Below are 22,053 nucleotides of genomic sequence, written 5' to 3'. Positions count from 1 at the left end.
TTGAGCTTCACGGAGTTATTGTTCTTGGCGTTGTGCCTCGGCATCTTGTGCTTCTTGATGTAGACGCGCTCGCTCTTCCTCTTCATGTTGGCGTTGGTGTTGCCGTTCTCGTGCTTGTGCAAAGGCCGCTTGGGTGTGACGTTGTCGGTGCTCTTGAGAGTCGGTGTCGCGTAGAGGATTTAGGTTTTCTTGACGATCGTTGCGCGTGGCACGTCGAAGAGTGTTTGATGTCGGTGTACTTGAGCCGGAGAGGGTGAAGTCGGAGTGTCGACTTGAGCGGCTCCTTATTGAAGAGGACGGAGTGGAAGAAGAGCAGTTGAGCAACAAAGCGCGAATCTCGTCCATTCTTGCGTCGCTCTCTTGTGATCGTCGAGCTTGTGGTCGAAGTAGTCCCTTATACGTTGCTCGGAGAGTCGTAAGTCGGCGGCGAGGTTGTCGATGCGTTCACTCATTGCCTGTTGCTCTTGATGCAAAGCACGTTGTGCACCAAAGAGGTGGCTCTTGGTGACGTAGGAGTTCATGTCGTCGTCGTGCTCAATGAAGAGTGGGTTGGTACAAGTACTTGGCCTATCCATTATTTCAAGAGAAAAATGTGAGTGGTAGAAAGAGAAGAACGTATACCAAATGTACCTTGACCGAAGTTGAAGGTGGATCAATGATCACTCCAATGTGGACAAGGAAATAGCACAATTGGTACCAATTCTTGTCGGTTTCTCACACCTACACAAGTAAAAGCTTATGGTGGAGCTTGGTTAGGATGGTGACACAAAATATGATGCGATTGTAAGTGAGCTTCAATAATGTTGGAAAATATTCGCAAGTTTGCAATGCAATGAGTAGACCAAACAATATACGGTACACAGAAACACACACGCAAAAAGATAAGTGGGGTCGTGCAACCAAGGATGAGCCAAAATGTGGAATCCACAAAAATGCTCTTGTTGCACAACACTAGAGAGATGCTAGCACGATTGCACAATAGGCAGATCCAAAGACTTGTGCACAACCTACTTAGCAAAAATGCAACAACTTCTATCCCAAGTATGCTCTATGCAAGGTGTTTCTATGATATGATCCAAGATGATCTAATATGACAATCTTAATGTTGTATGATGCTATGGTTCTTGCTTAAAATCTCTTTGCTCATCTTTCCCTTTTGCTTAAAAGCTTGTTTGGCTCTTTGTTGTTTCAGCTTTTTTCTCATGCAATGCTTCACGAACCAAGATAGCAATTGTGTATGCAATGACAACCTTGTGACACAAGAGATGATACCAAGATATGCACCAATGATGTATGTATGCTATGGGAAGTATGATCACTAATGTGCATAAGTCTCGTTGCGTGCAATACTCAAAAGCTAGTCTCGATGGGTAAGCGACGCAAAGGAGTAAGGCTATGATGGCTATCAATGTAATGGCAAGAATGATATGTCCAATAGCAAGGAGAGGTTACCGCCCGTTGGTCCTTGTAAGCAAGAAACAGTTGATGGTGTCAAAATTGTGGCACGAATACCAAGATGTAGTTGAGGTGATCGTTGTTGATGACGCGTCCGCGGCGAAGATGAGTGGCGGTGAAGTTGATGTTGAACCGTACCTAAATAGCCGAAACACAATAGGACACGGAACCGCAACTCAAATTCTCAAATCTCGAAGTGGCAAAACATGTCAGAGAGCGAAACGGGTAAGCAATGGTAGTGGTATGCGGAAGTGGTGATGGTGCGTATGCGGAAGTGGGACAGTGGTGGTGACCAAAACTTAGAAAACTCACTTTTGTCAGGGATCTTCGGACGTCCGGGATGGGCCGGTCGTCCGGTCGTCGGACGTCCGTAAGCGGTCGGATGTCCGGTGCCTGGGAGAAATGTCGGGCACGGGATGAACAGGACGGGTTCGTGATGCTGATGGCGAAAAATGGTCAAATTCGGCCGATTTCGTGGATGGAAAGGGTGGGGAAAGGGGGGAAAAAGCTAGATCCACTCAAGACAAAGCAAATCCACGGATTAAATCCAACAAAATTTCAACACACCAACAAATCACAAAAAAATTGAGGCTGTTTTTGTGGTGAATTTTTGAATTATGGACAAAATCAACAAAAACTAGGCTAGAAACACAACGGGGTGTTGGGGAACGTAGTAATTTCAAAAAAATTCCTATGCACACGCAAGATCATGGTGATGCATAGCAACAAGAGGGGAGAGTGTTGTCTACGTACCCTCGTAGACCAGAAGCGGAAGCGTTAGCACAACGCGGTTGATGTAGTCGTACGTCTTCACGGCCCGACCGATCAAGCACCGAAACTACGGCACCTCCGAGTTCTAGCACACGTTCAACTCGATGACGATCCCCGGACTCCGATCCAGCAAAGTGTCGGGGAAGAGTTCCGTCAGCACGATGGCGTGGTGACGATCTTGATGTTCTACCGTCGTAGGGCTTCGCCTAAGCACCGCTACAATATTATCGAGGATTACAGTGGAGGGGGGCACCGCACACGGCTAAGAGAACGATCACGAAGATCAACTTGTGTGTCTAGAGGTGCCCCTTGCCCCTGTATATAAAGGAGCAAGGGGGAGAGGCCGGCCGACCCTTGGGGCGCGCCAAGGAGGGGGGATTCCTCCTCCTAGTAGGAGTAGGACTCCCCTTTCCTAGTCCAACTAGGAAGAGAGAAGGGGAAAGGAAAGAGAGGGAGAGGGAAAGAGGGGCCGCCCCCCTCCCCTAGTCCAATTTGGACTCCCCATGGGAGGGGGCGCGCCACCTCCTGGGCTGCTGCCCTCTCTCTCCCCTCAGGCCCACTAAGGCCCAATACTTCCCCGGGGGGTTCCGGTAACCCTTCCGGCACTCCAGTTTTCTCCGAAATCACCCAAAACACTTCCAGTGTCCGAATATAGCCGTCCAATATATCGATCTTTACGTCTCGACCATTTCGAGACTCCTCGTCATGTGCGTGATCATATCCGGGACTCTGAACAACCTTCGGTACATCAAAATATATAAACTCATAATGAAACTATCATCGTAACGTTAAGCGTGCGGACCCTACGGGTTCGAGAACAATGTAGACATGACCGAGACACGTCTCCGGTCAATAACCAATAGCGGAACCTGGATGCTCATATTGTCTCCCACATATTCTACGAAGATATTTTATCGGTCAGACCGCATAACAACATACGTTGTTCCCTTTGTCATCGGTATGTTACTTGCCTGAGATTCGATCGTCGGTATCTCAATACCTAGTTCAATCTCGTTACCGGCAAGTCTCTTTACTCGTTCCGTAACACATCATCCCGCAACTAACTCATTAGTTGCAATGCTTGCAAGGCTTTAAGTGATGTGCATTACCGAGACGGCCCAGAGATACCTCTCTCACAATTGGAGTGACAAATCCTAATCTCGAAATACGCCAACCCAACAAGTACCTTCGGAGACACCTGTAGAGCACCTTTATAATGACCCAGTTACGTTGTGATGTTTGGTAGCACACAAAGTGTTCCACCAGTAAATGGGAGTTGCATAATCTCATAGTCATAGGAACATGTATAAGTCATGAAGAAAACAATAGCAACAAACTAAACGATCAAGTGCTAAGCTAACAGAATGGGTCAAGTCAATCACATCATTCTCCTAATGATGTGATCCCGTTAATCAAATGACAACTCATGTCTATGGTTAGGAAACATAACCATCTTTGATCAACGAGCTAGTCAAGTAGAGGCATACTAGTGACTCTGTTTGTCTATGTATTCACACATGTATTGTGTTTCCGGTTAATACAATTCTAGTTCACATCGACATGATATAAGGAAATAAATAATAACTTTATTATTGCCTCTAGGGCATATTTCCTTCAGTCTCCCACTTGCACTAGAGTCAATAATCTAGTTCACATCGCCATGTGATTTAATACCAACAGTTCACATCACCATGTGATTAACACCCATAGTTCACATCGACATGTGACCAACACCCAAAGGGTTTACTAGAGTCAATAATCTAGTTCGCATCGCTATATGATTAACACCCAAAGAGTACTAAGATGTGATCATGTTTTGCTTGTGAGAGAAGTTTAGTCAACGGGTCTGCCACATTCAGATCCGTACGTATTTTGCAAATTTCTATGTCAACAATGCTCTGCACGGAGCTACTCTAGATAATTGCTTCCACTTTCAATATGTATCCAGATTGAGACTTAGAGTCATCTGGATCAGTGTCAAAACTTGCATCGACGTAACCCTTTACGACGAACCTTTTGTCACCTCCATAATCGAGAAACATATCCTTATTCCATTAAGGATAATTTTTACCAATGTCCAGTGATCTACTCCTAGATCACTATGGTACTCCCTTGCCAAACTCGGGGCAGGGTATACAATAGGTCTGGTATACAACATGGCATACTTTATAGAACCTATGGCTGAGGCATAGGGAATGACTTTCATTCTCTCTCTATCTTCTGTCGTGGTCGGGTTTTGAGTCTTACTCAACTTCACACCTTGTAACACAGGGAATAACTCCTTTGACTGTTCCATTTTGAACTACTTCAAAATCTTGTCAAGGTATGTACTCATTGAAAAAACTTATCAAGCGTCTTGATCTATCTCTATAGATCTTGATGCTCAATATGTAAGTAGCTTCACCGAGGTCTTTCTTTGAAAAAACTCCTTTCAATCATTCCTTTCTGCTTTGCAGAATAATTCTACATCATCTCCGATCAACAATATGTCATACATATACTTATCAGAAATGCTGTAGTGCTCCCACTCACTTTCTTGTAAATACAGGCTTCACCGCAAGTCTGTATAAAACTATATGCTTCGATCAACTTATCAAAGCATATATTCCAACTCCGAGATGCTTGCACCAGTCCATAGATGGATCGCTGGAGCTTGCATATTTTGTTAGTACCTTTAGGATCGACAAAACCTTCTGGTTCCATCATATACAACTCTTCTTTAATAAATCCTATTAAGGAATGCAGTTTTGTTTATCCATTTGCCAGATTTCATAAAATGCGGCAATAGCTAACATGATTCGGACAGAGTTAAGCATAGATACTAGTGAGAAATTCTCATCGTGGTCAACACCTTGAACTTGTCAAAAACCTTTTTGCAACAATTCTAGCTTTGTAGATAGTAACACTACTATCAGCGTCCGTCTTCCTCTTGAAGATCCATTTAATCTCAATGGCTCGCCGATCTTTGGGCAAGTCAATCAAAGTCCATACTTTGTTCTTATACATGGATCTCATCTCAGATTTCATGGCCTCAAGCCATTTCACAGAATCTGGGCTCATCATCGCTTCCTCATAGTTCGTAGGCTCGTCATGGTCAAGTAACATGACCTCCAGAACAGGATTACCGTACCACTCTGGTGCGGATCTCACTCTTGTTTACCTACGAGGTTCGGTAGTAACTTGATCTGAAGTTACATGATCATCATCATTAGCTTCCTCACTAATCGGTGTAGTAGTCACAGGAACAGATTTCTGTGATGAACTACTTTCCAATAAGGGAGCAGGTACAGTTACCTCATCAAGTTCTACTTTCCTCCCACTCACTTCTTTCGAGAGAAACTCCTTTTCTAGAAAGGATCCATTCAAAACACCAAATATATTGCCTTCGGATCTGTGATAGAAGGTGTACCCAACATTTTCTTTTGGATATCCTATGAAGACACATTTCTCCGATTTGGGTTCGAGCTTATCAGGTTGAAGCTTTTTCACATAAGCATCGCAGCCCCAAACTTTCAGAAACGACAACTTTGGTTTCTTGCCAAACCACAGTTCATAAGGCGTCGTCTCAACGGATTTCGATGGTGTCCTATTTAACGTGAATGCAGCCGTCTCTAAAGCATAACCCCAAAACGATAACGGTAAATCAGTAAGAGACATCATAGATCGCACCATATCTAATAAAGTATGATTACGATGTTCGGACACACCATTACGCTGTGGTGTTCCGGGTGGCGTGAGTTGCGAAACTATTCCGCATTGTTTCAAATGTAGACCAAACTCGTAACTCAAATATTCTCCTCCACGATCAGATCGTAGAAACATTATTTTCTTGTTATGATGATTTTCAACTTCACTCTGAAATTCTTAGAACTTTTCAAATGTTTCAGACTTGTGTTTCATCAAGTAGATATACTCATATCTGCTCATATCATCTGTGTAGATCAGAAAATAATGATACCTGCCACGAGCCTCAATATTCATCGGACCACATACATCAGTATGTATGATTTCCAACAAATCTGTTGCTCGCTCCATTGTTCTGGAGAACGGAGTCTTAGTCATCTTGCCCATGAGGCATGGTTTGCAAGCATCAACCGATTCATAATCAAGTGATTCCAAAAGCCCATCAGCATGGATTTTCTTCATGCGCTTTACACCAATATGACCTAAACGGCAGTGCCACAAATAAATTGCACCATCATTATTAACTTTGCATCTTTTTGTTTCAATATTATGAATATGTGTATCACTATGATCGAGATCCAATGAACCATTTTCATTGGGTGTGTAACCATATAAGGTTTTATTCATGTAAACAGAACAACAATGTATTCTCTTACTTAAATGAATAACCGTATTGCAATAAACATGATTAAATCATATTCATGCTCAACGCAAACACCAAATAACACTTATTTAGGTTCAACACTAATCCCAAAAGTATAGGGAGTGTGCGATGATGATCATATCAATCTTGGAACCACTTCCAACACACATCGTCACTTCACCCTTAACTAGTCTATGTTCATTCTGCAACTCCCGTTTCGAGTTACTACTCTTAGCAACTGAACCAGTATCAAATACCGAGGGGTTTCTACGAACACTAGTAAAATACACATCAATAATCTGTATATCAAATATACCTTTATTCACTTTGCCATCCTTCTTATCCGCCAAATACTTGGGGCAGTTCCGCTTCCAGTGACCAGTCCCTTTGCAGTAGAAGCACTTAGTCTCAGGCTTAGGACCAGACTTGGGCTTCTTCACTTGAGCAGTAACTTGCTTGCCGTTCTTCTTGAAGTTCCCCTTCTTTCCTTTGCCCTTTTCTTGAAACTAGTGGTCTTGTCTACCATCAACACTTGATATTTTTCTTGATTTCTACCTTCGTCGATTTCAGCATTACGAAGAGTTTGGGAATCGTTTTCGTTATCCCTTGCATATCATAGTTCATCATGAAGTTCTACTAACTTGGTGATGATGACTAGAGAATTCTGTCAATCACTATTTTATCTGAAAGATTAACTCCCACTTGATTCAAGCGATTGTAGTACCCAGACAATCTGAGCACATGCTCACTGCTTGAGCTATTCTCCTCCATCTTTTAGCTATAGAACTTGTTGGAGACTTCATATCTCTCAACTCGGGTATTTGCTTGAAATATTAACTTCAATTCCTGGAACATCTCATATGGTCCATGACATTCAAAACGTCTTTGAAGTCCGGATTCTAAGCCGTTTAAGCATGGTGCACTAAACTATCAAGTAGTCATTATATTGAGCTAGCCAAATGTTCATAACATCTGCATCTGCTCCTGCAATAGGTTTGTCACCTAGCGGTGCATTAAAGACATAATTCTTCTGTGCATCAATGAGGATAAACGTCAGATCACGGATCCAATCCGCATCATTGCTACTAACATCTTTCAACTTAGTTTTCTCTAGGAACATATCAAAAATAAAACAGGGGAGCTAAACGCGAGCTATTGATCTACAACATAGATATGCTAATACTTCCAGGACTAAATTTATGATAAATTAAAGTTCAATTAATCATATTACTTAAGAACTCCCACTTAGATAGACATCCCTCTAATCCTCTAAGTGATCACGTGATCCAAATCAACTAAACCATGTCCGATCATCACGTGAGATGGAGTAGTTTCAATGGTGAACATCACTATGTTGATCATATCTACTATATGATTCATGCTCGACCTTTCGGTCTCCGTGTTCCGAGGCCATATTTGTTATATGCTAGGCTCGTCAAGTTTAACCTGAGTATTATGCATGTGCAACTGTTTTGCACCCGTTGTATTTGAACGTAGAGCCTATCACACCCGATCATCACGTGGTGTCTCAGCACGAAGAACTTTCGCAACGGTGCATACTCAGGGAGAACACTTATACTTTGATAATTTAATGAGGGATCATCTTATAATGCTACCGTCAATCAAAGCAAGATAAGATGCATAAAAGATAAACATCACATGCAATCAATATAAGTGATATCATATGGCCATCAGCATCTTGTGCTTGTGATCTCCATCTTCGAAGCACCGTCATGATCACCATCATCACCGGCGCAACACCTTGATCACCATCGTAGCATCGTTGTCGTCTCGCCAATCTTATGCTTCCACGACTATCGCTACCGCTTAGTGATAAAGTAAAGCATTACAGCGCAATTGCATTGCATACAATAAAGCGACAACCATATGGCTCCTGCCAGTTGCCGATAACTCGGTTACAAAACATGATCATCTCATACAATAAAATTTAGCATCATGTCTTGACCATATCACATCACAACATGCCCTGCAAAAACAAGTTAGACGTCCTCTACTTTGTTGTTGTAAGTTTTACGTGGCTGCTACGGGCTTAGCAAGAACCGTTCTTACCTACGCATCAAAACCACAACGATAGTTTGTCAAGTTGGTGTTGTTTTAACCTTCGCAAGGACCGGGCGTAGCCACACTTGGTTCAACTAAAGTTGGAGAAACTGACACCCGCCAGCCACCTGTGTGCAAAGCATGTTGGTAGAACCAGTCTCGCGTAAGCGTACACGTAATGTCGGTCCGGGCCGCATCATCCAACAATACCGCCGAACCAAAGTATGACATGCTGGTAAGCAGTATGACTTATATCGCCCACATCTCACTTGTGTTCTACTCGTGCACAACATCAACGCATAAAACCTAGGCTCGGATGCCACTGTTGGGGAACGTAGTAATTTCAAAAAAATTCCTACGCACACGCAAGATCATGGTGATGCATAGCAACGAGAGGGGAGAGTGTTGTCTATGTACCCTCGTAGACCAGAAGCGGAAGCGTTAGCACAACGCAGTTGATGTAGTCGTACGTCTTCACGGCCCGACCGATCAAGCACTGAAACTACGACACCTCTGAGTTCTAGCACACGTTCAGCTCGATGACGATCCCCGGACTCCGATCCAGCAAAGTGTTGGGGAAGAGTTCCGTCAGCACGACGGCGTGGTGACGATCTTGATGTTCTACCGTCACAGGGCTTCGCCTAAGCACCGCTATAATATTATCGAGGATTATGGTGGAGGGGGGCACCACACACGACTAAGAGAACGATCACGAAGATCAACTTATGTGTCTAGAGGTGCCCCCTGCCCCCGTATATAAAGGAGTAAGGGGGAGAGGCCGGCCGGCCCTTGGGGCGCGCCAAGGAGGGGGAGTCCTCCTCCTAGTAGGAGTGGGACTCCCCTTTCCTAGTCCAACTAGGAAGAGAGAAGGGGAAAGGAAAGAGAGGGAGAGGGAGAGGGAAAGAGGGGCCGCGCCCCCCTCCCCTAGTCCAATTCAGACTCCCCATGGGGGGCGCCACCTCCTGGGCTGCTGCCCTCTCTCTCCTCTCAGGCCCACTAAGGCCCAATACTTCCCCGGGGGGTTCTGGTAACCCTTCTGGCACTCCAGTTTTTTCCGAATCACCCGAAACACTTCCGGTGTCTGAATATAGCCGTCCAATATATCGATCTTTACGTCTCGACCATTTCGAGACTCCTCATCATGTCCGTGATCATATCCGGGACTCTGAACAACCTTCGGTACATCAAAATATATAAACTCATAATGAAACTGTCATCGTAACGTTAAGCGTGCGGACCCTACGGGTTCGAGAACAATGTAGACATGAACGAGACACATCTCCGGTCAATAACCAATAGCGGAACCTGGATGCTTATATTGGCTCCCACATATTCTACGAAGATCTTTTATCGGTCAGACCTCATAACAACATACGTTGTTCCCTTTGTCATCAGTATGTTACTTGCCCGAGATTCGATCGTCGGTATCTCAATACCTAGTTCAATCTCGTTACCGGCAAGTCTCTTTACTCGTTCCGTAACACATCATCCCGCAACTAACTCATTAGTTGCAATGCTTGCAAGGCTTTAAGTGATGTGCATTACCGAGAGGGCCCAGGGATACCTCTCCGATAATTGGAGTGACAAATCCTAATCTCGAAATACGCCAACCCAACAAGTACCTTCGGAGACACCTGTAGAGCACCTTTATAATCACCTAGTTACGTTGTGACGTTTGGTAGCACACAAAGTGTTCCTCCGGTAAACGGGAGTTGCATAATCTCATAGTCATAGGAACATGTATAAGTCATGAAGAAAGTAATAGCAACAAACCAAACGATCAAGTGCTAAGCTAACGGAATGGGTCAAGTCAATCACATCATTCTCCTAATGATGTGATCTCGTTAATCAAATGACAAATCATGTCTATGGTTAGGAAACATAACGATCTTTGATCAACGAGCTAGTCAAATAGAGGCATACTAGTGACACTCTGTTTGTCTATGTACTCACACATGTATTATGTTTCCGGTTAATACAATTCTAGCATGAATAATAAACATTTATCATGATATAAGGAAATAAATAATAACTTTATTATTGCCTCTAGGGCATATTTCCTTCACGGGGAGGCTCCAAAATAGTGACCAACGTGGCTCTAGATACGAAGATGATGTAGAGTAGAACCCTAATCGCCCGATCTTTCACGAAAGGAGCGGATCCCTCGATGAACACGAAGAACACGAGGGAAAACACGAGGGGAAACACGAGAAAAAAATCACTAAACCAACAAGAAATAGTCACACATATGCTAGATCCTCGAGTACATAAGAGATCACACGATCCATGGACAACTAAGGACGATGCAAAGGTCACCGGTCTTCTCCGTGAGGAGGTCTTGAGGTCTTCTCCGCAAGGAGGTCTTGAATCCAAAGGGATCTTCTCCGAAGAGGGGCCGCAATATCTCTCGTGGAGTAGATCCGATGTGGATGAGCAATGCTCTATCTCTAATATGAGCTAAACCAATGCTAACCCTATCTAGAAGGAATAGGAGTTCTATTTATAGTCTTAGTGCAAAAGGGGACGAAGTGGGGGGTACAAGGCTGCGGCCCAACACATAACAGCACACAGGGGTCGGACGTTCGGGAGTCTCCGGTCGTCCGGAGGCTCGCGAGGGTCCAGATGTCCGTAGATTCGTCCGGTCGGGGTCGGTCGTCTGGGCGCCGGTCGTCCGGGTGGCTTCGGAAATCCGTAGTTTTGGCTCGGGTGTGGTTGTGTCGGACGTTCGGAGCCTGGAGATCGTCAGACGTCCGGCCTTGGTCGGTCGTCCGGAGCCTGTAGCTTCTTCCGCATCTCTTCTCCTTCACGTCCATCCTCCTCTTCGGATTCTCCTTGCTCCTTAGCTTCTTGATGGCTAACTGCTTGACACCTGAGTATGCATAATGTCTCCATTTGAGGTAGTAGCCATGTCTCATGTGCATCGAAGTGAACTTGTGAGAGAAGAGATGGCATCTCGGTTTCGAGAGCTCTTGCACGTGCTTGTGTCATGGGTCCGCTAGGCACTTGGTGAGACGATGGTAGGTCCATGGGGATGACCTTGGGATGCTCCACATCAGAAAATTTATTATATTTTTGGAATTTTGTTTTTTAAAAGCTATCTTGCACAGAAACAAAATAAAATGACAAACAAAGCTATCCAGAGTATTTATAATGTGGTAATGTCGCGTGGAATCTGTGGATGGAGCGAAACTGGAGGGTTTTTGACCAGAAGGAGCAGATGGCCATCTCTCTGGCTGTTTTCATCAAGGAGGAGGTTAATTTATTCTGGAAGGCAACTAAGAGGACCACTGTAGTATAGATGTGAGATTTCCCGTGATGTGATGTTTTTCATGTTGTTCTGAGTGCATGGGTATGGTGTCTGAGCTAGGCTCTAGTGGTTTTGTAATGACTTCTCTTTCTTCTATAATGCAAAGGCAGAGCTCCTGCTGTTTGCGTCAAAATATAATATGGTAATGCAATTGTGTGCAGGAATGAAATACTACACGAGGAGGGCATGAGATCGAGATGGTTTATCCTTTATTCTTGTTAGAGATAATGTTGCTCTCTAGGGCAATGAATGATCTGTAGCAACATATTCTCTGGCTAATATTACTCCTTGTTGGTTATCCTTACTTGCGCTACGAGTTGCCACATTCTTCTGTCACTCTCTCTTCCACACTCTTCTACGTTTCCAAGTTTGAACGCGCATGAACAACGAATATTGTTACTCCAGTTTTTCTAATATTGCAACTCAAAAACTCGTGGGTCAACCGACTTTTTATGGGAGAGAAGGCAACATTTGAGACTGAGACGGGGGCGTCGAAGCACGGGGACATGGGCGACAGGCCGACCCGGGAGGGAGCTGGAACCGACAACGATGTGGCTTGCCGCGGCGTCATAGGCGAAGGGCAGTCCGAGGCTTGGCAAGCGAAGTGAGAAGGATCCATTTTTAATCAATTCAAGTTAGGCAGTGCATGAATCAGAGACGGGGATACTGCAGGTGGGGCTCGGTTAGGACGCCTCCGAAATTGGCGACCGGATCAAATTAGTCGTGTATAGGCGACCCTTTTTTGTCCATTTTGTGATCACTAGGTTGTTATCAAATGATGCCGTTGGTCACGCGCTCTTGTCATCAACAAAAGGTTTCTTGATGCAACGACATCTCCTTAATTCCGATAAGAGCAAACTTTTTTCTGTTACGGTCAAGTATGCTTATTTTCCATTCAATGTTCATGCTACAATCATCGCCGAAACATCTAGACTCCACATCCTTGATTATCCACATGCTCTATTTAACGCGGCTTTGTTGTTCGAGATTACAGGTTGTCTTACCAGCTTAGAGCATCTCCAACCGATGAGATATCCCTGGAAGTCGTAGGACATACATCACATACGTGAACGACTACGCTTCTCTCCCTATTTACGTGCTCCTTGTTGGTCGGCGTAGATCAACTCCGTTGTAAAAAGTTAGCAAACGATACAAATAAAAAAGCAACTTGAAAAGAGCGAAGGAAAACTTTATATTTTTGGATGTTTGGTTTTTAAAAGCTAACTTGAAAAGAAACAAAATAAAATGACAAACAAAGCAAACAAAAAGAAAAAAGAAAAAAGAACAAAAAGCAAAGTGTTGAAATAGACCAACATGAGTGTTTCGAAGCTCTTCCACGAGCTCAAGTACAACCTCATTATAAGTTTACTAAATAAATTCTGCCACAATGCCAGTGTCCCCCCTTCTTTGGGGAACACAACCCAGGGAGATGCCCCATGTTTGGGGGGCATGGCAAAGCAAATGGGGTCGGCGCTACCGAGTTTGGGGGGAAAGGCAGCCTGGCGGGTGCCCCTCTTGGCCAACTATACATAGAGTGGCAGGAGGCGCACCAGGAGGTGACCAAGAATTTGGCGGACTCCTCCACCTGGCGGCACCCTGCCCCCCTTCTAGTTGTCATCCCCCCCGCTTTCTAGACTAGATGTAGATTTCCCTCAGTGTGTTGATCCACTAGTTGTTGCGGTGTTGCTACTTGGGTATGCGTAGATATCTTCAAGCCGTTGTAAGGTTTGACGCTAAGTCTAATGGATCGTGCGAGGAAAAACTCTCGCGGCTGGGAGGTATAACCAGCCGCGGGAGTTGGATGACTTAATCAATATTGTCAGGATCTCTGTTGCGCTGATGGATTGTCGAGGGTATTATATTGTTGCATGCACTATGATGATGATTTTGGTCAGTTCATGTGCAGTAAAAAAATTACGTACCACATATCATAAGCGGTACTATGCGTAGCTGCATGGGAGCACACTGGTGCTTCCCTTTAACTAGTGCTTCACCTTGGACAGCATACATGTGCTTTCCCACTAAGCACGCGGATGTAGTTATGTTCCGTGTACTAGAAAAAACAGGGAAAAACTAAAAAAAAGAAGCAAAAAAAAACTCGTGTGAGAAGAAAACACTAAACCCTTTGTTTTCCTTGCATACAGAGGATGTTGTACGCTAGCTGCCCTCCCGCCCCTCCATGTAGGGGTGGAAATGGATCATATGCGGATTGAATAGTGTTCTTATCATTTTCTTTCATATTTTCAAAATGAATACGAATGAGGCTATAATTTTTTGGATACGAATGCGAATCGGATGTTACTAGAATACGGATACCTATCGGATGTTACTCGATTCAAAAGAGATACGAATATTAGTGACATATTACTTAAGAACATTAGTCAATAGCTATGTGACATGAAATAATCAACTTGCGACATACAATAAGTCAATGATAAATAGATTTATGAATAAATAGTGTAATGCATAATAATTTGTATGTTTAATCACACAAAGATTAATATTTGACCACTTATTTGGCTTTTATGTTGGATAATTGGAACATTGAGGCTAGCATTTTCAAAATTATCTTCCATAATCTTATTTGGATACGGATATATCCACTTCCATATCCATATTTGTGTCAAAATCTCATACCATATTTTTTTATTTTTTAAATAAATCATATACGGATAATTTTCATTTTCATTTTGGTTCGGATGTGGATTTTTCGGATACAAATAGGAATTTTGTCAAATACTAATATAAGATATTTCGGATTATCCACTACCACTTTCCACCCCTACCTCCATGTGTAGCTTCCTGGGCCTCCCGTGCTTGATGTTCCACGCCTTCTGCGCCAGTCGGGGGAAGCAGCGCTCACGCGCATGCACTGTTGGGCCGGTCCGTTAAGATTTCTCACCCGATCGCTAACATCAACTCGCTCCTAGCTTGATAGCTAACACCGACTTCCTCCTAGCTCGGTCGTGGCTCGCGTCTGCCCACGGTTTGACTTTTTGACCACTAAAAAATTGACTCTAGACAAACAATAGTTCATCGATTTGAATATATTCATGCATTTGAAAGAAGGCTCATGAATGTTAAAAATAAAATCATGATTTGAATATATATTTTTTGTGAATTTTGACAGATATTCATGAATTTTAAAAAAATTCATTAGTTTGAAAATAAATTCATGGATTTGAATAAAATGAATTTGATAGAAGTTCATGAATTTGGAAAAAGTTTGGAGATTTTGGGAAAAAGTTGACGGATTTGAAAAATTCCATCGATTTGAAGCAATTGAAAAAAGTTTGCGTAATAAAAAAATCACATGTTTTTAAAAAGGTTTGACAAATTTGAAAAATACACGAATTTGAAAAAGGTCATGAAGTTGAAAAAACTTCAAAATTGAAAAAGTCCACAAAATAAATAAATAAACACGACTTGAAAAAATTTCATGCATTTGAAAAAAGGAAAAAAGAAAAGAAAAATTAAACAAAAAAAAAGAAAAACCGGACAGGAACCAGGTTGAGAAAAACCTGGAAGAAAAAGAACAGACCGGAAGCTTCTGGAACAGGGGTGCGTGTGCGCCAGTTGTGAGCTTCTCAGCAACGTGCATCCGTATGTAGGCCGGCCACTAATAAAACGTCCGAAGGGAACTGGGGTGCGTGTGCGCCAGTTTGCAACTTGGTCTGTAACTGGCGCTACAGGCGTCAAATAGGATTTGAGGCAGCGAACGGCAAATAAGAAATGCCCATAGCCATTGTCCAAAAAAGAAAAAAGCCCATAGCCACACCGGCCTCCGAAGAACAAAAAGCATGAGATTTTTTTTATCTCAAAAAAGCACGAGATTTCCCTAGCTTTGTCCTGACCACGTTGGTCAACACTGGTCTGCGGGCAAGCCTTTTAGCAGCAATGATGACTTCGTAAATTTCAATATGATATGCCGGCTCAGTCTTTGAGAGATGCTCATAGAGATAGGGTGTGCGTGCGTGCGTTCGTAGAGGTGAGTGTATATGCGTGTATATAAGCGCTTGCTTTTGTACTGTGTTAAAAAAAGGTACCGCAACTGTTGATCGACGTGGGTGGTGTCTTTGAATGTTGGGAAAACTTCAATCCACTCTCAAGGTGCAAAATATATAGGGCCTACAGAAACCACACACGGAGGAGAAAAACAATGACGTCCATTGTGTGTTACACGTAGGATGTCTCTTGCCATTTTTTTACCGAACCACCTAAGAATCGATGCCATTTTGAGACCGGTTTTGCCACCTGCAAAATCTTTCCCATCAAAACATATGATGTCACCAATAGGTCGTTCGATACTACTTCCTCCGTTTCTAAATATTTGTCTTTCTAGAGATTTCAACGAGTGACTATATACGGAGCGAAATGAGTGAATTTACACTTTAAAATATGTCTATATACATCTGTATATGGTAGTTCATTGGAAATTTCTGAAAAGACAAATATTTAGAAACGGCGAAAGTAGTGACAAGAGACACATCCCAGGATGCATGTTGCCGAACTGCTGTTTAGTCATAGAATCCCCGGAAGTAAACAAACAACAACGCAATAGATCATCTAAACAACGCCGGCTTCTGGCCGGCTAGGATTTCACAACTGTGGTTTACTATTTCTTTTTGACAATCTCACGGAGCTTTATTAAACCGTCAATGTTGCATAGACGAAAATCCTTGTCCGCAAGGACTGCAGACCCATTTGTGACCGCGTCCGCGTCGCTCCTGGGGGCGGCTCGGGCGAACCCTAGCGCCGCCGCCGCAGGCAGCCCCCACCTCCCTCCCCTCCCCTCGCCGCCGCTGGGCGACGCCGCCGGGCAAAGCCCGGGCGGCGGCCGGTGGCGGCGGGCCTTCTTCTCTCGCGCTGCGAGGGCACCGGCCGGTTCTGCGCGTTGGCCCAGGACGACGTGCTCTGCCGGCGGTGTGCGGGCGCCGGGGCGGCGGTCCCGGGACCTTGCTGCGGCCAGGCGGCTGCTGTGGCTGCATGGGCAGCGCGGCGGCCGGGGCGGGAGGTGTCGCGTCTTGCATCCAGGCGGCGCTCGAGACGAGATCCCGCGAGATGCGGTCTTTCGGCTGCGGGCGGCGTCCCCTCCGGATCTGCAGCGGTGCTGGTCGGCGCCCCTGTGCTCCGGAGGTTGGGTGCTGGTGGCGTGTGCATGGTAGCTAGGCTTGGCTGGGCACGGCTGGATCTGGCACCTGCGGGGACCTCTCGCGCGACTCTGCTCGTCGGCTCTGCGTGGTGCTGCTGCGACGACGGGCGGCGGTGGTCTGGCGCTTCTAGTTCTGGTGTGAAGGTGGGGGTGGCCAGGGTGGTGTTGCACGTGAGCTTGGTGGTCAACGGCGGAGGTAGCTTGGCGCAACGGGAAGGTGAAGCCGGTGGACGTCGGCCAGGGGATTGTGTGCTGCGCAACGCTTCGGATCTTCTCGGATTCGGAGGTGTGGAGGAGCTCCGGACGAGAGTCCAGCGCTGACCTTGGGTCGATGCCGGCAACAGCGGTGCCATGGCCATGGTGTCGTCCCCTTCTTGAAGGTGTTGCCATGGAGCTCCATTACACGACTCTCCGGGAGAAATCTCTAGCTTCGGATGGTCGAAGCGGGCGATGACGGCAGCTACGTCGTTTCCTTGTTTGAGACATCGTCTTGGAGAGTCAGCATGTTGCAGTTTGCATTGATCTCTTCGTCGTCGGGGACAGTGGACGTCGGGGCGGCGGCTCCGGGTGGTTTCTAATTGTGCGTCGAGATGGCGATCTCGGAAACAATGTGAGTGGCAGCTCTATGAGGTGGGGCTCTATCTCGACATTGGTTGGGTGGCATCCTTGTCCCGCTTGGGCGGTAGGGGTGTCGGCTCGGTCGATGCGTCCCAGAGGGGGCGGTCTGACTTTATGTCGGGGCGGCGGCCCCGGATGTGGTGCGACGTTCGTGGTCTGCGAGCGGTTGCCCTGAGCAGCGTGGGTTGCGGGCAGCTGGGTTGTGCGGCGTTGCTGCTCGAGGCGAGTGGTGGTATGTCGGGGCGGCGGCCCCGGAAGGCGGTGCCGGTTGATTGCGCTGGGCGCGACGGAGCGGTGGATGTCGGGGCGACGGCTCCGAGAGAATCATTGTGGCGACCAGACTCCTGCGGCAACGATGATGGTGGGAGCAATGTCGGCAACGCGGTAATGGTTGCGGTAGTCGGCTCTTCTCCGGCGTGTCCACGGTTTTGCCTCGGTTTGCTTGTTGCTGTGGAGTCGAAGCTGCGGCGGCGGGGCCCTGTGGTGTACGATGACTGGCTGCAGGTGGCTCATTCGGCGATCTTCCGTGGCGCCAGCCGTGCCTGGTTTTGTTCTTCTAAGTTCTCCGTTAGAGTCGGAGCTGCGTTGTTTGGCCGCAAGTCGACTTGTCGTTGATAAGGGTGGGCTTTGCCCTGTGTTGTTTAGTCTATGGGAGTGGGCTTGGCCCTTGTTGTTCCGGTTTTTGCCCGGTTTCCCGTAATTAACCGGGCAATTTTCTTCTACTTAATTAATAGATGAGGCAATCTTTGCCTCCGTTTCGGAAAAAAAAATCCTTGTCCAGAAGAAGAATCTCAGGTGAATGACAACCCAGAGAGATAAAGGTATTGCAACAAAGTGATGACCGATATGCATCACCTAAATAACCTCTGGTGAACACATGGAACTGGCGTGGGAGACTAGTGGTGGCAGAGCAGGGGAGGGAGGGGCCTCTTTCATGGAACTTTCGGCCAACTGGGCCGCTACTCTAACAGTCAAACGGACCCATTGGTCGCTGGCCAGCCGCAGCCGCTTCGGTCGTGTGATCGTGTCACCGATGACGAGTGTCTACCCCTGCGGGGAGCACGTAGCATCAGCCCGGCGCAGCTAAACAAACCGGTGAACCCGACGAGCGACAGGTTTCTACGCCTGTTCCCAGCATCTCTTCCCCTCGTGCAAGAGCTCATCCATATCCTGTATCCCCCCATTCCCCCTCGACCCAAGAGACCAGCCGGGCAAGAACCGAAGGCCCACGATGAGCTCGGAGCCGGAGGTCGTCCACAGCGGCGGGTGCCACTGCCGGCGCGTGCGGTGGCAGGTGGAGGCGCCGGCGAGCGTGGTGGCGTGGGTCTGCAACTGCTCCGACTGCTCCATGCGGGGCAACACCCACTTCGTCGTGCCCAAGGACAAGTTCGCGCTCCAGCCCGGCGCCGGCGACTTCCTCACCACCTACACCTTCGGCACCCACACGGCCAAGCACACCTTCTGCAAGGTGTGCGGGATCACCTCCTTCTACACCCCGAGGTCCAACCCCGACGGCGTCGCCGTCACCGCCGCCTGCGTCGACGCCGGCACCCTGGCGCACGTCGAGTACAGGAAGGCGGACGGGAGGAACTGGGAGCAGTGGATCGAGGGGAGCGGCATCTCCGAGTTCTCCAAGCCCAAGGCCGCCGAGTAGGACCTGGCCTGGCCCGTGTTCGGTTCAGGATTTCAGGTCAGTTTGGTTGGTGGTTGCTGGCTGAAACTCCTCTCCTTGTTAGTCATGAAAAGTACGTATGTGAGAATAAACTTGGACATGATAGTCCAAACTTGTCCTGAATTCTTCTCCTTGTTAGTGAAAAGTTTGGTTGGTGGTTGCTGTCTGAATTCTGCATTGCTCTTAATGGATGTCTAGACTCCGTTTTGGAATGCTTCATTCAGTAGCCAGCCATGAGATGAGATGAGCCTATACATATCCACTGTGTGTGCAATTTCAGAAGTAAACATTCAGAGAACAATAGGAGCATCTACAACCACGTTTGGGGATCGAAATTGGACAGTCGTGATTGTAGATGCTGTACCAGTATTGAGCAACAGTTTTAGCTATGTTTTGCCTAGAGAGGCAGATATATGATACTGCCATAGTGACTAACCTTTCCCGATGATTGTTAATGAAATGCCACTAAAAATCTTACCGAGAGCCCAAGCAGCACACGAGAAAACAGAGTTCTTCAATTGACTGAAAACAAGTATCACTACTAAGTACCAACAGTAGTCTTCATACGCTCAAGTGCTCAACAACGCAAAGGGAAGGGAAATGAACATACAAACACTAGTAGTTTAACCAACAAGTAACCATCACTCTCCAGCATAGAAGTTTACATGAAAAAATACAGATGAGTTCAGGAGATGTTGTAATATCTGCCAAAGATGCTTGGTTGCCCTACGAGCTTGAGGCTTTTCAGCATGGCGTTCTGCCCGTCATCCGCGGCTTCTCGGACATATTTGAGAGCAGAGGATGAAGATGAAGACCATGGCAAATCGATGCTGTAGGCTGGCTCTCAGATGGTGATACCTCGAGATGTGATGGTGCAATGGATCAGCTTGAGAGGGAGCGTTGGTCTTTTTGTAGGCTTGCTGGAAGGGGATCGCCATAGCATATTCTTTCAGCACCGAACTTGCTGAGTCCTTTTAGGCTTTAGCCATTTATGGCCCTGCTCTTTATGCTTCAGAAAGCAGATGGTGATCTAGTGCAAGTTTTGTTGGTTTGTCGCTCAGTGTACAACTTGTGGGTGACTGAGAAAGGGAGTAATCTACATTAATTTAGACAGGATTATTGACACTTGTTCGTACGGGCTCTATGCTGTTGGAGCGTTGGTCCCGGTCATCAAAACGTACTATTCTGGTTGTGCACACATTAAGCATCTGGTCTACCAAGAACATAACGTTTGCAAATTATTCATTTCCATTTTGCAGTAACAAAAGAGTGATGCTGTAGGTATAAAATGTTGAACATTTTGCATTTTCAAACGAAACTCAAAGCCAGTTGCCTTAAGATCAAGACTGTTCTTCCGGCAAAAAGAGAGAGGGAGAGAGGGAGAGAGAAGAGATAGAGAGAGAGATCAAGACCATCTCGAAACAGACTTTCGCCCCGCTTTATATATAAATCCATAACCGTAACCGAACATATACACGGCCGAACGAGACAAGGTGGTGAGGTGACCCTCTTACAAAGATACACGGCCGAACGAGACAAGGTGGTGAGATGGCCTCTTACAAAGCCGATCCCAGGAAAACCGGCACACGCAGATCTACGAAACCAAAAAAGAAAATAAAGGAAGAACTGAACACAACACTGCACTCCATCCTAGCACACCTAAGCTCCACGACAACATCGTCAAGAGGGAGAACGGCGCAAAGCGTCGCCGCTGTCGAGTCCGCAACGAACAAAGTTTTCATCCGGAGCCTTGACATGGAGAGAAGAACCACGACAACATCTTCAAGAAGATAGCGACACCCGCAAGTGTCTCGGCGGCGCCGGGGCGCAGAGCTTTCGCTCGGCAACTCACCCATGCCACCACGAGGTCGCTATGACTAGCACAGCAAGGGGAGGTCCCCAGATCCGAATCGAAGCGCCGCCACTGAGAAGACAGAGAGGACGCCCGAGCCACTCGCCTCAACCCGTCCCGTCGCCCACACGACCAGGACAGAGAGTCACCACTGCCACGAGGTTGCCCGCCGGAGAGAGATCAAGACCTGTGGCTAACACACCTTTAGTGCCATCTTGATGGGAAAAAAGAAAAAAGAAAAGTGGGTTCAAGCGCTAGTTTTTTCGTAAAAAAAAGTTCAAAAGCTAGTTTAAGGGAAGCCCGAGTGGCTAAATTTTTGTGGGGTACTATAAGTTTGAGCCTTCGTGTAACATGTCAACAAAAAGTAATCCCGCGAACCAATCAGTGGTTGAAAGATTAAGAGAACAGTGATATGCTCAACACATCAAAGGAGACGTTTCCACCTACTTCGTAGGCATCTATGGCGACTTTGTTAATCTAAAATTGATGTGCTGGTTTTGTCTCTTGGAGGTGTGTGTGCGCGCGAACGTGCGTGCGTTTATAAAGGTGAGTGTATGTGTATATGTATGAGCGTCTGCGTTTGTACCCTGTTAAAAAAGATACTCCCTCGGTCCCATATTAATTGACGTTCAAACGGATGTATCAACGTATTTGAATGCTAGATACATCCGTTTGAGCGTCAATTAATATGAAAGAGAGAAATATCTTATTTGAGTTAGTCATATATTTGGTTTATTTTCCTAAACATCTTTCTTAGTGTTTTGCGTTGAAGATATCAAAAAAGGCTTTCGCCCCGCTCTATAATAAAGCAATGACCAACAACAAACTGATATAAACG

The 22,053-nt window shown here is 46.0% G+C and overlaps 1 protein-coding gene across 1 annotated transcript; it reads left to right on the top strand.

Annotated features, from left to right (window-relative positions):
• The first annotated feature begins 18,777 nt into the window (after positions 1-18,777).
• LOC123103686 (centromere protein V) lies at positions 18,778-19,625 on the top strand. The gene has a single exon (XM_044525347.1). It carries the CDS (start codon positions 18,923-18,925, stop codon positions 19,343-19,345), a length of 423 nt encoding a protein of 140 aa, XP_044381282.1. The 5' UTR covers positions 18,778-18,922; the 3' UTR covers positions 19,346-19,625.
• Positions 19,626-22,053: the final 2,428 nt, after the last annotated feature.

The sequence above is a fragment of the Triticum aestivum genome, chromosome 5A, assembly GCF_018294505.1.
Source record: "Triticum aestivum cultivar Chinese Spring chromosome 5A, IWGSC CS RefSeq v2.1, whole genome shotgun sequence".
In the NCBI taxonomy this organism is placed as follows: Eukaryota; Viridiplantae; Streptophyta; class Magnoliopsida; order Poales; family Poaceae; genus Triticum; species Triticum aestivum.
This window is presented reverse-complemented; position numbering and strand designations above follow the sequence as displayed.